The sequence below is a fragment of the Neovison vison genome, chromosome 1 (assembly GCF_020171115.1).
Source record: "Neovison vison isolate M4711 chromosome 1, ASM_NN_V1, whole genome shotgun sequence".
In the NCBI taxonomy this organism is placed as follows: domain Eukaryota; kingdom Metazoa; phylum Chordata; class Mammalia; order Carnivora; family Mustelidae; genus Neogale; species Neogale vison.
This window is the reverse complement of record NC_058091.1, coordinates 275,320,491-275,335,426: the sequence shown is the minus strand read 5'-3', so window position 1 is coordinate 275,335,426 and position 14,936 is coordinate 275,320,491. Positions and strand designations below refer to the sequence as shown.

At 45.3% G+C, this 14,936-nt stretch overlaps 1 protein-coding gene across 2 annotated transcripts in view; it reads left to right on the top strand.

Moving 5' to 3' along the window:
• The window catches only part of HMGXB3 (HMG-box containing 3), a 46,217-nt gene that overhangs the window by 28,629 nt on the left and 2,652 nt on the right, over positions 1–14,936 (top strand). For both annotated transcript variants that reach the window (XM_044231537.1, XM_044231543.1), the window contains 8 exons: positions 840–1,141; positions 1,660–1,787; positions 6,259–6,390; positions 7,281–7,465; positions 10,515–10,734; positions 11,431–11,564; positions 12,342–12,458; positions 14,117–14,326. In XM_044231537.1, coding sequence (XP_044087472.1) covers positions 840–1,141; positions 1,660–1,787; positions 6,259–6,390; positions 7,281–7,465; positions 10,515–10,734; positions 11,431–11,564; positions 12,342–12,458; positions 14,117–14,326 — 1,428 coding nt within the window. The remainder of the gene's footprint in view (positions 1–839; positions 1,142–1,659; positions 1,788–6,258; positions 6,391–7,280; positions 7,466–10,514; positions 10,735–11,430; positions 11,565–12,341; positions 12,459–14,116; positions 14,327–14,936) is intronic.

Here is a 14,936-nt window from a genome sequence, read left to right as displayed (position 1 = left end):
TTGTTTTTAGATTTTATTTATATGTCAGAGAGAGAGCGTGCACAAGCAGGCAGAGTGGCAGGCAGAGGCAGAAAGAGAAGCAGGCCCCCAGCTGAGCAAGGAACCTGATGTGGGACTCGATCCCAGCACCTCGGGATCATGACCTGAGCCGAAAGCAGAGGCTTTAAACCACTGAGCCACCCAGGCATCCCAGGACCTGTTTTTAATGAGCGTTTCAGAACCTTGTTTCTGAAAGCCTCTGACTGGTGTCTAATAAAGTTCCCTTGTACACAGACGATAAAAGCGTTAAAGAGAAATATTTGAAGCGGTACGGATAGTTGTTTACATATCAAAACTACCGTTCATAGAGCTTTCATTGCATCTCCAGTATTATTCTAAGTGCTTTACTTGGAATGTTTTATTGACTCTGTTCAACAATTCTAGAATATTGCTAGTATTTCATCCTTCATTTCATAGGTAAGGAAACTGGGCTCAGAAAGATAAGTAAATTGCTTTGGTTCACAAATCTATAGGTGTTTCATGGCATGTCCAGAATTGAGACCTGGGTGTGTTATTCTCCAAACCCCATCCCTGGTGAATGGAAGCTGACTCTTGCAACTATTACCAAGCAGTGTGTATCAGCCTCTCATTTCACTGAGAGAGAACCTAACACCAGAGAGAGAAAGCAGCTGCTTTGAGTCACACAGCGAGTTACTAATTGAGCTGGTTCAAAGCCAAGGTTTCCCCTCTCCACCATGGCTGGGCCCATGCCTCTGTCACTTGCAGCCTCTCCCATGTTTTAGCCTGAGGCTTGTGGTACCCTGGGTGCTGGCTGATCCTTCAGTCCGCTTTCTTCCCAGGAGGTCAGCTCACCTCTCCCAGATGTGCTGAGTGCCACAGAGCCGCTGAGCCTGGCCCAGAGGGAGATCCAGCGCCAGTCCACGCTGCAGCTGCTGCGCAAAGTCCTGCAGATTCCTGAGAACGAGTCAGAGCTGGCCGAGGTCTTCGCCCTGATTCACGAGCTCAACAGCTCTCGACTCATTCTGTCCAACGTGAGTGAAGAGACAGTCACCATCGAGCAAACCTCTTGGTCGAATTATTATGAGTCTCCGTCCACGCAGTGCCTACTCTGTAGCAGCCCATTATTCAAAGGGGGACAAAAGTAAGCACCCCTTTCAGATTTGCCCTGTCCCCAGCTGCCCTGTCTTCCTCGGCCCGTATTGCCTCTTTCTTCAGACTATAAAGTTACAGCCTTTGAAGGTGTTCTTCTCTGCTTCTCTTAGGTTTCCTTTGCTTTTGAATTGCTAAAGTAAAATAATTAGTAATCGTATATTATTTCTATTCAAAAATGTCTGAAAGTATTGCCACCAAGGTAGGATTCTGTTTACATCTGGACTGGCCAGCATAATGCTTGGATTTGGAAGTTCAAGGGGATTGGTTAAATTGGGTAATAAATGCAGAGTTAAATTAACTTTAGGGGTGATTCCACAGACCTCATTCCAACAGAATGGGAACACCCTCCTAGAAAACCCTGGGACATAAGCCCCAGCACCTTCATCTGCCTGTTTCATTAGTCTTGAGAATTTTGCCATTGATCACTGAGCCTCGGAATTGCATTAAGTTGATTTCCCTTTTTCTTTTTTTTTTTTTTTTTTTCTGTTGGTTATGTTTTGGTACTAGCTCCCTGGCTGGGCCCCAGGAGTGCTGGCTGCTGACAGCCAGCCGGCTGCAGGTGGTGACTGCACAGGTGAAGATGTGTCTGAATCCTCATTGTCTGGCCCTGCACAGTTTCATGGACATCTATACAGGTGGGTGTCATTCTTCTTCCCGCAGACACCCCCAAAGCAGGCTTTGGAGCAGCTTCTGTGGGTCGGACCTCTGTGCTTTTGAGCACTGGACCTTCTCTGAGATGGAGCTTCTGAGAGAGGCAGTTTTTCCTCCTGGATATCTCAGCCCCAGAAGACGATGTTCTCTCTCAAGTGTTGGGACTCTTGAAACAAAGTTCATTCGTAAAGAATAGATCCTGTTTGTGGAAAAAATGGAACATGCTGACAAGTATAAAGAAGAAACTAAAATCAGTAGTAATCGTGCTGCCATGAGACAAACACTTCACATTACGCTCTTGAATCTTTCAGGTGTGGTCTTCATCTGCACAGAATATAAGGAAGTAGGAGAGTGAGGGGTATATAGTTTTTCTTTCAACAAAAGTGGGATTGTGCTGGGTGTTATTAGAGTATTTGGTTTTGTTTGTTTTTTAAGATTTTATTTATTCATTTGAGGGAGAGAGAGACAGAGCACAAGCAGGGGAAGAGTCAGAGGGAGAGGGAGAAGCAGACTTCTGCTGAGCTGGGAGCCTGACATGGGGCTCGATCCCAGGCCCTGGGGAACATGACCTGAGCTGAAGGCAGACACGTAACCATCTGAGCCACCCAGGTGCCCCTGGAATATTCTTTTTTAAGTTTAGTAGTGTCTCATGGGCATCTTCCCTTGCCAGCAAGTGGAGAAACATGTGACCATTTTTAAGGGGTGCGTGGGACTCCATTTTAGAATCTCTTTATAATTAACTCACGGTGTACAAGCCTTCATTATTTCCTTTGGGCGAGTGCTACACATGGAATTGTTGCGTGTTCACCCATTCCCCCTTTACATTCATCAGCGTCAGACACCACAGAGCATTCACCATGTGCCAACAGTGTTAGAATTTGGATCTTGAATTTCACATGTAGAATTGAGTGCTGAAGATTAAGGAGTGTTTGTTATTCTCTTTATCTTTAGAACCTTATGGTGCCTTGTTTTGAATTTATGCTCTTAATGTCTTGTCTTGTGTTGCCCAGTTGAGTCTGTCGTATTTTTTGCTCTAGCCAGCAGTTAATGAGAATGCTATATCCCTGTAGTCGGTCTGGGCCAGTAGTACCTAGGTTTATATATATATGTGTGTGTATGTATATATATACACATATATATATATTTTTTAAGTTTTACTTTCACTTTTAAATTTACATACAGTAAAATTTACCTTGTTGTTTGACATTTACATGAGTTCTGAAAATGCACCAAGATGTGTGACTGCCACCACAGCCAATAGAACAGTTCCATTGCCCACAACCTTTCTCCTGTAGTGTGCCTTGTACTCCTACCCACCCCACACCTCTAGCTTCTTCTAGCCACTATCTGATAATGTTCTTCATTTCTCTTTACTCCATCTTTCTAGTATGTCACTTACCACAGTATGTAGCATTTTAAAAATTTTTTAAAATTATAAATTTTTAAAAATTTAAGTAGAGTTGATACACAATATATGCAGCATTTTAAGTGAGTCTGGCTTCATTCATTAAACGTCATGCCTTTGAAAGTCATTCATGTTGACACCTGGGTGGCTCAGTCAGTTGAGCATCCAGTTCTTGGTTTCAGCTCGGGTCTTGATGTCGAGGTCCTGGGATTAAGCCTGGCGTCAGGCTCTTTGTTCATCTTGGAGTCGGCTTGGCATTCTGCCTCTCTCCCTGCACCTCCTCCCACTCACATGCTCTCTCTCTCTCTAAAAAAAAAAAAAAAAAATCCAAATTGTTGCATGTATTAGTAGTTTGTTCCTTCTTCACATTGAGTAGTTTCCATTGCGTTGAGTACCACAGTTTACATGTCTGTTCACTTGTTGAAAGACTTATGTGTTGTTACCAGATTTTTTTTTTTTAAAGATGTTATTTATTTATTTGACAGAGATCACAAGTAGGCAGAGAGAGGCAGGCAGAGAGAGAGGAGGAAGCAGGCTCCCTGCTGAGCAGAGAGCCCGATGCGGGGCTCGATCCCAGGACCCTGGATCATGACCTGAGCCGCAGGCAGAGGCTTTAGCCCACTGAGCCACCCAGGTGCCCCTTGTTACCAGATTTTGACACTTAGGAATAGAGCTACTGTGAACATTCACATAAAGGCTTTTGTGTGAACACAAACTTTCATTTCTCTTGGGTGAATACCTAGGATTCAAATTGTTGGGCTATATGCTAAGTATACGTTTAATTTTTTAAAAGTTGTCAAACTGTTTATCTGAATGTTTGTCCCATCCCACTATTACTTCCAGCAGTGAGTGAGAGTTTTTATTTGCTCCATTTGTGAGCACTTGGTACTGTTTTTTTGGTTCTTGTTTTTCTTAGCCATTCTGATGGTTTTATGAAGTGGTACCTCATTGTGGTTCTGATTTGTATTTCCTTGATGATATTGAGTATCATTTCATGGGTTTATTTGCTAGCCATGTGTCATCTCTGGTGATTCATGTTTGGCCTGTTGAACTATTGAATTTTGAGAATTTTGTGGCAGGTTTTTTGTTTTTGTTTTTGTTTTTTTTTGAGAATTCTTTATATATTCTGGATCCGCAAGTCTTTTGTCAGATAAGTGATTTATAAATGTTTTCTTATGGTCTGTGGCTTGACTTCATTCTTTCAGTGGAATCTTCCACAGAGCAGAAGTTCTTAGTCATGACAAAGACCACTTCATCCATTGTTTCCTTTAGGGATTATGCTTTTGATAGTCTCTGTAAGGTCTGTCTCCCTCGGTGAAGATCATCAGTATTTTGTGTTTTTTTCCTAGTTGTTTTAAGATTTTATGACTTACATTTAGATCTGTGGTTCATTTTGTATTAATTGTTATATAAAGTGGGAGGCCCAGATTGAGTTCTTTCTTTTCTTCTTTTGCATATGGACCACCAGTTGTACCACCATTTATTTAAAGGTAGTCTTTTCTTCCGTTGACTTGCTTTGGTTCCTTTGTTGAAAAACAGTTGATCATATGTGTGTGTCTTATTTCTGTGGTCTGTGGTGTCCCATTGGTTTATGTTGTCCATTCTTTTGCCAGTACCACACTGGTCTTGTTTACTATAGTCTGGATATAGTCTTAGAATCAGTTAGTGTGAGTCCTTCAGCCTTGTTCTTCCTGAATTGTTTTCCTGAATTGTTTTGGCTATTTTAGTTCTTTCCATTTCCATATAAATTTAAAAATCAGCTTCTCAGTATTTGCAGAATCCTTTACAATTTTAATAGGGAATATGTTGAATCTATAGACCATTTGTGAAAGCTTGACATGCTTGGAAATACTGAGTCTTCTAATCCCTAAATCTGTCCATCTTTCTATTTTATTAGAGTTTGTTTTCTTATCAGTGTTTTGTAGTTTTCAGCATATAGATCCTGCACATATTGTTAGATTTATACCTAAGTTATTTCAGTTTTTTCAATGGTAAACGATGTGGTTCAATTTCTAACTTCAGTGTTAGTGTAGAAACACATTTGGGTAGACTTAGTCCATTGAATTTTTATCCAGTGACCATGCTAAACTTCCCAACTTAAGGAACTTTTTGTAGATCAGTATTACAATATTTTAAAGCTTGCCAATTTGGTAGGTAAAAACTAGTGTATCATTTCTTAATTTGTTGCATTTCTCTGATTACTAGGAGGATTGTATGTTTGTTGTTTTTTTTTGTCTTTTAATCTCTTCTGTGAGTTTTGTGAACATTTCCATTCTTCATTGGAATATTGACCAAGTTCTTATGCAGTTTCTCAGTTGTCTCTTAATTTGCTTGTCATTTTTTTTTTCTGGACACAAAGGGTTTTTTTTTTTTTTTGCAGGGGGAGGTTGTCTGTCTTTTCTTTTTCTTTTAATTTTTATGTAATCCTATTAGATCTTTTCCATTATGGTTTCAGCATATGGTATTATGCTCAGAAAGGTCTTGCCCACTCCTCTGTACTCTTCCTTTATGGAAACACATATTCCAGAGCTTGATTTTGTGCAAATTTGTGCATTATACTTCCTGCAAATATAAAATCACTCTCTTCTATTTGTCTTAAATTGACTGCATTTAAATCCTTCTGAGTCATCTCTACCCGGATTTGGCTAGAGGGATATTGAAAGCTATTGTTACATCCTTGGGCTAGAAGGTGCTCCTGGCATTTACCCATGGTGCAGTTGTTGAAAAGTAGAGGAAAGTGGGGTCCAGTGGTCATGAGGGCTGAGCTGGGTGGTATGGAGGCTTTTGTTTTTGTTTTTTTAATTAAAAAATTTCTGTATGGATTTCACTGCTTGCTTTTTTCATTTAACATTGTATTATGGACAACTCCATGCCAGAGCATTTAAGTCTATGTTATTCTTTTTTTAATGAGGCATAATTTTCCATTTTAGGAGTGTACCATTATTAATTTAATTATTCCCCTATTGCTGGATATTTAGTTTGTTTCTAATTTTTTGCCATTGTGGATGTTTTATAGTGAGTTTATCTGTTGCCTCTTTTTAACTTTGCAGGTCTCTTTAATGTGGGGAACAAGCTACTAGTGAGCCTGGACTTGCTTTTTGCAGTCCGGAACCAGATCAAGCTGGGAGAGGACCCCAGAGTGTCCATCAGCGCTGTTCTGAAGTCGGTGCAGGAGCAGACAGGTACAGCTTGGCTTCCTCCCTTTCCCATACTAGTCCTCAGTTTCCTGGAAATTTTCAGCGCTGCTTGTCCAAAGAGAGAAGAATCTGGTAGTTTGAAAAGGAGACATTCTTGACTTCCTGATACATTGCTCTTTCTGAATTTTATAAATGCTAAGAGCATGAGTCTTTACATCCATCCAGTGGCCCTCAGAACAAGATTAAGCTGACTCTTTAGAAGTTGATCCTTTGATGATATGGTAGAGTTGGCTTCCCTGCACGTTAATTGTACTCATTCTGAATACACAGCTTCTGGAGGTCTGCTACCAGTCCTGAGGCTCATATTGAGACCTGAAGGTGGAGGTCACCCTCCTTAATATTAGAAATGATTTTTCTCTTTTCTTTCCTTCTTTCTTTTGATGCTTTCCCCTTCCTATCCTTGTAGACTTCAGTTCACTTGCAGCTTTGCCTGCTATGAGGTCAGATGGAGTAGGGCAAAGTTCTAGGGTTAGAGAGGCCTGTGTTTGAGTCTTGGCTCTGCCAGTTAGTGGCAGCATGATTTTTGAGCAGTTATCCTATGTCTCAGTTTCTAAAATGAGGGTGAGTATATCTCCTGTTTCATAAAGACGTGAGAATTAAATGAAATAATGTATTTGAAGCTGTCAGCACATGGTCTGGTGCCTAGTAGGTTGCTAGCGCAAGGCAGTTTTAATAATTCTGTTTGGAATTGCCCTTTGGGATTGCTATCTGCACCTTCGAAGGCCAGGGTACTTGACCTTTAGGGTGGTTAGTACTCTTGAGTGTCCTTTGGGCAGGAATCTTGTGGAGTTGCTATTCTTGCTGGCCACTGGCTCATCCCCAGTGGCCTTGGGGTCTTTTTTGTGACCTTCTCAGAGCTCTTGCCCTCCTTGCAGAGAAGACTCTGACCTCAGAGGAGCTGAGCCAGCTGCAGGAGCTGCTGTGCAATGGCTATTGGGCTTTCGAATGCCTCACTGTCCGAGACTACAATGACATGATCTGTGGCATCTGTGGTGTGGCCCCCAAAGTGGAAATGGCCCAGAGGAATGAAGAAAACGTGTTGGCACTGAAGAGTGTGGAAGTAAGTGCCTCCTGGCCACCTCTAGAACTGTCCTCACACTTCGGCAGCCACGTTCCTGCAAGCTGCTCCAGGAGCAGATGGCTCCAGTCCTGCCTGGGGGAGATGAGTGGCTTTTTCATCTAAGGAAGGCTGGATGGAAATAGAAGCATTTGTTACTTTCCAATGAATTCATTAAATGTGAACCAGGTGCATTTTCTAGACACTTGAGACAGGGCAGTTAAAAACCTGTTAAGTTTCTGTGTTCATGGGGCTCAAATTCTGGTGTAAGAAGATAGGAAATAAACATTATTAATAATTGCATATGTTATATTAATGTCTATTGTATAGGCAGTATGTAGTAATTAAAAGTAGCATAGTAAGAGTAAAGCAGGTAAGGAGAGAACAGTGTGGTGGAGAGACAGATAGACTATCTAGAGGATAGGGGGAGGCCTCTCTGATATGGTGGCATTTGAGGGGAGATCTGAAGCCCACAAAGCTTTCAGGGGAGGAATATTGGCAGAGAGAGCAGCAAGACAGAGTCTGAAGTGGGCTTACTGTGCATGGTTGAGGAGCAACAAGAAGGCCAGTGTAGCTGGAGCCATAGGAGCAGCGGAGGGAGTGGTAGGACTTGCGAGGTTCAAGAGGCTGCATGCGGCCATACTCTCCATGGGGGCATGTGGGCCACTTTGAGGACTTAAACCCAGTGAGCTGGAGATCCAAGGGTGGGTTTTATGGAAAAGAGACACCTGATCTCTGACTTGGTTCTTAACTAAAAAAGTGTTCACATGAAGATAATACCAAATTCATATGGCCTCAGACATTAATTCTAACAGCCAAGAAATACATGATCCTGATCATAAAAGACTGGCAAAAGCAGATAAATTTCCCCACCTCATTGTAGAAGGCCAGATAACCTTGGAAATAAAGCCAGACATTTAATATAAGAGAACAAATTGGAGCTGATTGTATTCTTGACTGTAGATGCCACAGTGCTGAATAAGATAATAGCTAGTCATCTATAACAGTGAAGGAAGTAACCCATAATGACAGGCTTAACCCAGGAAAGCAAGATTGCTTGAAAATATACTAATGTAATTTGCTCCTGTACAGTTTAGAAGAAGAAAACCTGTATGATTATTTAATAGTTGTAGAAGAGGGTTTCATTATCATTCAACACCTATTTATGATAAAACTCCTAGTAAACTGAGAAGAGTAAGAATCTTTCTTGATCTGATACACAGTGTTTTTAAAAAAAAATCACATAGATTGCTGAACTCTCTCCCGTGGTCATGCTGAGAAGTGTGGTCTGTGTGCATAGCTATGGAGTGCCCCATGGGTATGCTAGTAATAACATGGGGAGTGGAGTGAGCTTTCCAACCCTGAACTCCAGCACAGAGACAGAGAGGACTGGAACATGAACTCTCCCTTTAGGCACTGGACCTGCAGCTCAACTGTTCACCACCAGGGGTGGTGCGGGCCCTTGAGAGAAAAGCTTGGGTGCATTTTGGCATGGCCAGCTGATCCTGTGAGGGATTTAATACATATATCTCCTTTTCTTCCCAATTTTAAAAAAAGTACACATTTTGATCACATATCCCATTTGAAAGGATGATGTTGCATAACAAGATACATGAAAGTAAGTATAATGCTTTCTGGAGTCTTCTAAATGTTCTTTGTAGATAAAATGACCGATAATAATTTTGCTTTTGTGTGTTATCTCACCAAGAGGCCATTTCTACACTCATTCAGATCTCCTTGTCTGATGGTAATCTAATGGCGGTGGTTTTTGTTTTTTGTTTTTGTTAAGATTTTATTTCTTTATTTGACAAAGAGAGGGGTAGCACAAGCAGGCAGAGTGGCAGGCAGAGGGAGGCAAAGAGAGAAGGAAAAGCAGACTACCCACTGAGCAGAGAGCCCAGTGCAGGACTTGATCCCGGGACTCTGGGATCATGACCTGAGCTGAATGCAGGCGCTTAACCAGCTGAGCCACCCAGACGCCCCTAATGGCAGTGTTAACAGTGACCCAGCTAGAATCTCGTTGAGCACGTTACCACCTATGCTGGGTTCTTACACTGTGCTCAGTGCTTGACTGAAAAACACATCTAGCTGCAGAGACCCATTTGGTTTTCAGAAGTGAAGAGAGGCCCACCCCCCTGCAAAAGCTCACATCTCCTAGTCCTGCCTGGCATCTGCCTTGTCTGATCAAGGCTCTTACTCACAGAATGGAGTAGAAGTCCTTCACTCTTGGTGTGCCTGTCTCTCCTCTTCTGCGGTACTGGGTATATCTTCTGAGAGATCGAGTCTAATTCATTTTCTCCCTTGTGCATGTGCAGAGTGGTGTGGTGCGTGGGCAGAGAAGCAGGTAGAGGGTGTTCTGAGGTTAGTGAGAGGAAATAGGAAGTTACTGAACGAAACTCGAATTGGCAGTTGTCCAGAAGGAGACAGTTTGGTGGCCTCTCCCCTCAAGAACTGTATAGAGGAGGACCCTCTAGACTAAAGACAGCACATCACACTCAGTTGGCATTCCTTGTCCCTTTGTTTTGTGGAGAGAGTGGGCTCAGTAGCTGTGAAGTGTCGTGGGCGTTTTCGTGCTGTGTACTCATAGCATGCACTGGCGTCATACAAACTGGCGGGGACACACGACTTGGGCTTTGGAACTAGACTTTCGTTCCCATTCTTATTCTGCCCTTTACTGCAGTGGTCTCACCTCATACAGCCCCCCAGACTTGTGCAGTAGTTAATCAGACAGTGTCGCAGCACGTGACAGATTTCGGCTACAGTAGCTCCCCTTTCCTGGAGGCTCAAGGCAAGAGCTTGAACAAAGGCAGGTGCAGAAGGGACTAAGGGCTGTTCAGGTATTGGGGACAGCTGTTGTATGGGAGAGGGGAATGTGGCCAAAGGCAGGTATGTACTAAGATGTCAGAATTGGGTCTGGGTGCCCTGGCAGTGCATGGCTGTCTGACACCAACCCCCACCTTGTTGTTCCCAAGTGGATCAAGAAGGGGAGCTCTTGTGTTGCTAGTAGTTTATGGTTCCTACAGTTTGATCTTTTTTTATCCTGACCTTTTAGTTCACCTGGCCTGAGTTCTTGGGCCCTAGTGAGGTAAACGTGGAGGACTTTTGGGCCACGATGGAGACCGAGGTGATTGAGCAGGTGGCCTTCCCTGCCAGCATCCCTATCACCAAGTTTGATGCTTCTGTTATTGCCCCCTTCTTCCCACCACTCATGAGAGGAGCTGTGGTCGTCAACACTGAGAAGGACAAAAACCTGGATGTGCAGCCAGTACCTGGTAAGAGCACCTGGTGGCTGACTTGGATCAGGAAACAGCCCAGTCCAGACTCGGGAACATTTCCATGGCTAGACAGTGTCAGTGGCAGAGCGGGGTGGGGATAGGCTCATGGAGAGGTGAGATATCGAACCACTGAGCTGACTTTATAAATATTTAATATGTTGTGATCCATTGGTTCTCACACAGTGCTTCCTAACATTAGATGCTGAGGGCCCATCTCATACTTGCTGTTTCAAGGCCCAGAAGTTGGTTTTTGTTAAGACTCCCACCTAGCTCACCGTTGCTTATGCAGGTTCAAGAATACAGTGTAAAGAGAGTGTTTTTGGAATGAGACCTCCTGCTCATCATGTTGCTGCCCTTGTGGCAAGCCTCTGAGAGCTTGGTTCTGAAAAACCTCAAAAGAGTAAAAGCTTATCCATTTTGAGGTCCTTTGCAAGGGCACTTTGCTGGATCTCTCCCTAGACACTCAGGGGGCAGAAAGCCAGTTGTGAGAGACTTCGTATATCTGCAGAAGTTAGAAGATCTGCCTCGGTCCACCACCCTCAGCATGTAGGGCAGTGCTCAGGGTAGAGCCTGCTTGCGCCACTTCCTGGACTTGGGCCTCATCCCCGGGTCCTCATCCTCACACATGACAGCCTCCCCCTGTTGTACTGTCTGGTGGCAGTGCCCTCCCTTCAGCAGGGTCGTCTCTTGCAGGCCATGGCAGTGCCCTGGTGAGGCTGCTTCACGAGGGCGCCTGCAAGCTTGAGGACATTGGCTCCTACGGTGAGGAGGAGCTGCGGCACCTGTTGACGCAGTGTGGCATCCCCTTTGGGACAGAAGACTCCAAGGTGAGTGGTGGGGGCGGCAGGGCAGAGAGGGACTTAGGGAGCAGGCTGGTGGCCTGCTTTCTGGGTGAGGACAGGAGCCACCTGTGACCAGTGCCTGTTTTGGACACAAGGTGCTAGCAGTCAGGGGTGTGGTAGATCGTTCACAGCCAGGTCACCATAGCTATGCGAGTCCTTCCCCTCCAGTCAGTTCCTCTAGCGAAGGTCATGGGTCCAGACTCTGGGGTCCTGTCCTGGCTCCCACAATGACTGGGCATGACCTTGCTAAGCTACCTTTCATCTCAGCCTCATTTTTCTGGTTCACAAATTGGAAATAACCAAACGATGTTGTAAGGACGGCACTTTGCAGTGCGTGGTTTATCTCCTCTCCAGACACTTAGAGAATGAGCATCTTTCTATCCTGGGGGTGGGTATTATCCATACATTATTCACTTCATTCTAAAGTCCTGCTGAAATTTCATGCTTGCTTCAAGTTTAGACTCAAATATTAGCTTCTCTTTGAAGCATCCTCTTCCCTGTGAGAAGCAGGAAGACCCGCTAGGCTCAGGGTAGCACCTTGATAGCTCTGGCTGCCTCTCCTTGGGACCTACCTGGTCCTCTCAGGTCCTCAAAATCGCCATCTGTACCTAGAGGACGTTAAGCTAGTGAGGCGCCAAGGCACACACTGGCCTTGACAGTTTTCTTCTTTTGCTTTGGGTGTTGAAGTGAGCGTTTGGTGCTGCACACCAGGCCTGGTCCCTTACCATTTACTGCTTTGTATTTAATCTTGTCCTGCTCCAGGAACAGCTCTGCTTCTCCTTGTTGGCCCTCTATGAATCTGTACAGAATGGAACCAGAACTAGACAGCCCCCATCTCATCTCACAGGGGGTAAAATCTACAAGGTGTGCCCCCATCAGGTAAGGGGCTAGTAAGGAGGAGCTTGGGCTGAATTTGTCCATGTCAGATTGCCCACACAGATTATCTGGTTGATCCAGCTCATTCTGTGGGAGCCGGCACTTAGGTCACTGGGCAGCCTGTGGGGTAGCTTCTTATGGGTCAGGTGCCACCCTTTGGACTAGGAAGGGAACCTGCGTCATCACCAGTGAATGTTAAGCACCCTTTCACATCCTGGCCCTGCGTCAGCTATTGAGGGTACAGAGGTGAGCAGTGAAGATTCATTCTTCTCTAGTTGACCTCATGTTAAAGGGGAGATAGAGTCATCATAGCTTAGGGAGCTAGCTCTAAAGGAACTAGACAAAGCCCTGAGATAGAAGGCGACTGAGAGGGACCTGCTGTCTGGGGTAGCTAGGGAAGTCTGAGCCCAGTGATGAGTTTTGGAAAGAATGTTCCAACAGAGGGAAGACTGACTACTAAGTCCTGAGTGGGGAAGCCTGGTGAGCCCAGAGGAGGAAGGTTGGGACCTTCCAGAGGACCAGAGAGCAGACCATGTAGAGCTTTGTAGGCCACAGTAGTGGTCTAGGTTTCACTCTGAGAATGCTAAGTGGCCTACTGGACAGTTCTGAGTGGGAATTGGGGAGCATGTAGTTCTGATTTTGGTTTAAGGAGAGCACCTTCACCTTCACGTGGAGCGTGGACAGGGTAGGCACTGGGGTAGCACTGGGAAGACTGAGCCCTATATGACAAAGCAGACCCAGGAAGATACTGGGGTTGATAACCTGCTGAACGGGTACTAACTGGGGGAGGGATTGCTAGCAGAAACTTCAGTTCTCTCAGGTGCGAGAGTGGGCGTGTCGACTGGCTGTCGAAAGAGAATCCAGTTCTCAACTTCTTCAACCAAAGCTGTGTTTGAGGGACAGACTGGATGCCTTTGCCCTAGCAGAACAGAGCCTGTTCAGAGGACTGTGTTCATATGACTGGGGACCCTCTTGTGAGAAGCACTTGACCATAAGGGCTGTGAGAGTTAGAGAGCCTCCAGGCTGTGATGGGCAAGCAGTATTACTAGGAGGTGATAACTACGGCTGGTGGGGGTCAAGGTAGGGAGGAGGCGGCTGATGCAGGATTTCCCACTATACACAGAGCTCTGCCTCTCCAGCCACAAAGTGGCACCTGGGAGCACTGTCAGTGCAGGTGTTTACTAGTCTACGTTGAGGTTCCCATGAGGTTCCCATCTGCACAGAGTATCTAGGTCTGGTGGGGAGCTGCCCAAAATAGAGCTGCTCAGAATGCCCCACCCCCAGAGGCTAGTGCCTTGGATTTGGGGTGGCGCCCAGGAACCTCCGTCTCTAACCAGCTGTAGCTGCCAGTGCTGTGGGGCTGGGAATCGGAGCCCCTGGTCTAGAGGGTGCTTGGTATGGCAGTGTGGAGGGTGGGGTTTGGAGTAGATGCTCATGGGGCCTCTCAGCCTCAGTCAAAGACTCCCAGCCATGTTCTCTCAGGAAGTGACGCATGAGCTGGCGACTTCATTTGGGGACAGAAATGGGAAGCAGAACGTGATGGGCTCTGGAAGGATGGCTGTGGCGTTAGTCATGAAACCTGATTTTTCATTTTTGTGGGAAGGAGACTCAACTCTGTGTGCTGCTTCACCCTCTGCTGTGACTTTCTTCTTCCTGCTCAGGTGATCTGTGGCTCCAAGTATCTTGTGCGGGGCGAGAGTGCCCGCGACCATGTGGATCTGCTGGTCTCTTCTCGCCATTGGCCACCTGTTTATGTGGTAGACATGGCCACACCAGTGGCCCTGTGTGCTGACCTCTGCTACCCAGAGCTGACCAACCAGATGTGGGGGAGGAACCAGGGCTGTTTCTCTAGCCCCACAGAGCCACCTGTGGTGAGTTCCCTTCTGAAGAGCTGGAATAAATCTCTCAGACCATGTCTCACCTCCTGGTTGTTTGGGAAGGTCTTCTGGGAGCCGTTTCCAGCATCCTTTGTCTCCACTAATATTTTGTCTTGATGCTCTGAGCCAGCATTTCCTCCACACAGTTTTACTCACCAAACCCTGTGTGTGTGAGGCCCCAACATGTCACTTAGGAGTGCCTAGGGTATCCCAAACAGGTATTTTGCGGTTGCCTTCCAGATAAGCCTGTGAAATTGCTGCCTTTGCGAGACCTCATACACGTTGGTATACCAAAGTTCTGGACCAGTCAGGTCTTGGGTCTCTCCATGAATGTACTACATGGCATACCTGTGTGACCTAGAGGCACAGAGACTTAGAAAACACCACCGTATCTAACTCCATTTAGTAAAAAGTAATGGTCCAGAGAGGGGAGATGGACTTAGCCAGTGTCACACAGCAGGTAAGTGGCAGAGCCCTTGTACTGTGTATTTTGGTGCTTTGTACGAGACAGTGATTCTTCCCAGACCCACGTGCCCTTTTCTGGGAAGAGATGATAGGACTGGCAACAGAAAGAAGGGGACAATATTGTTACCACTCAGCCTTT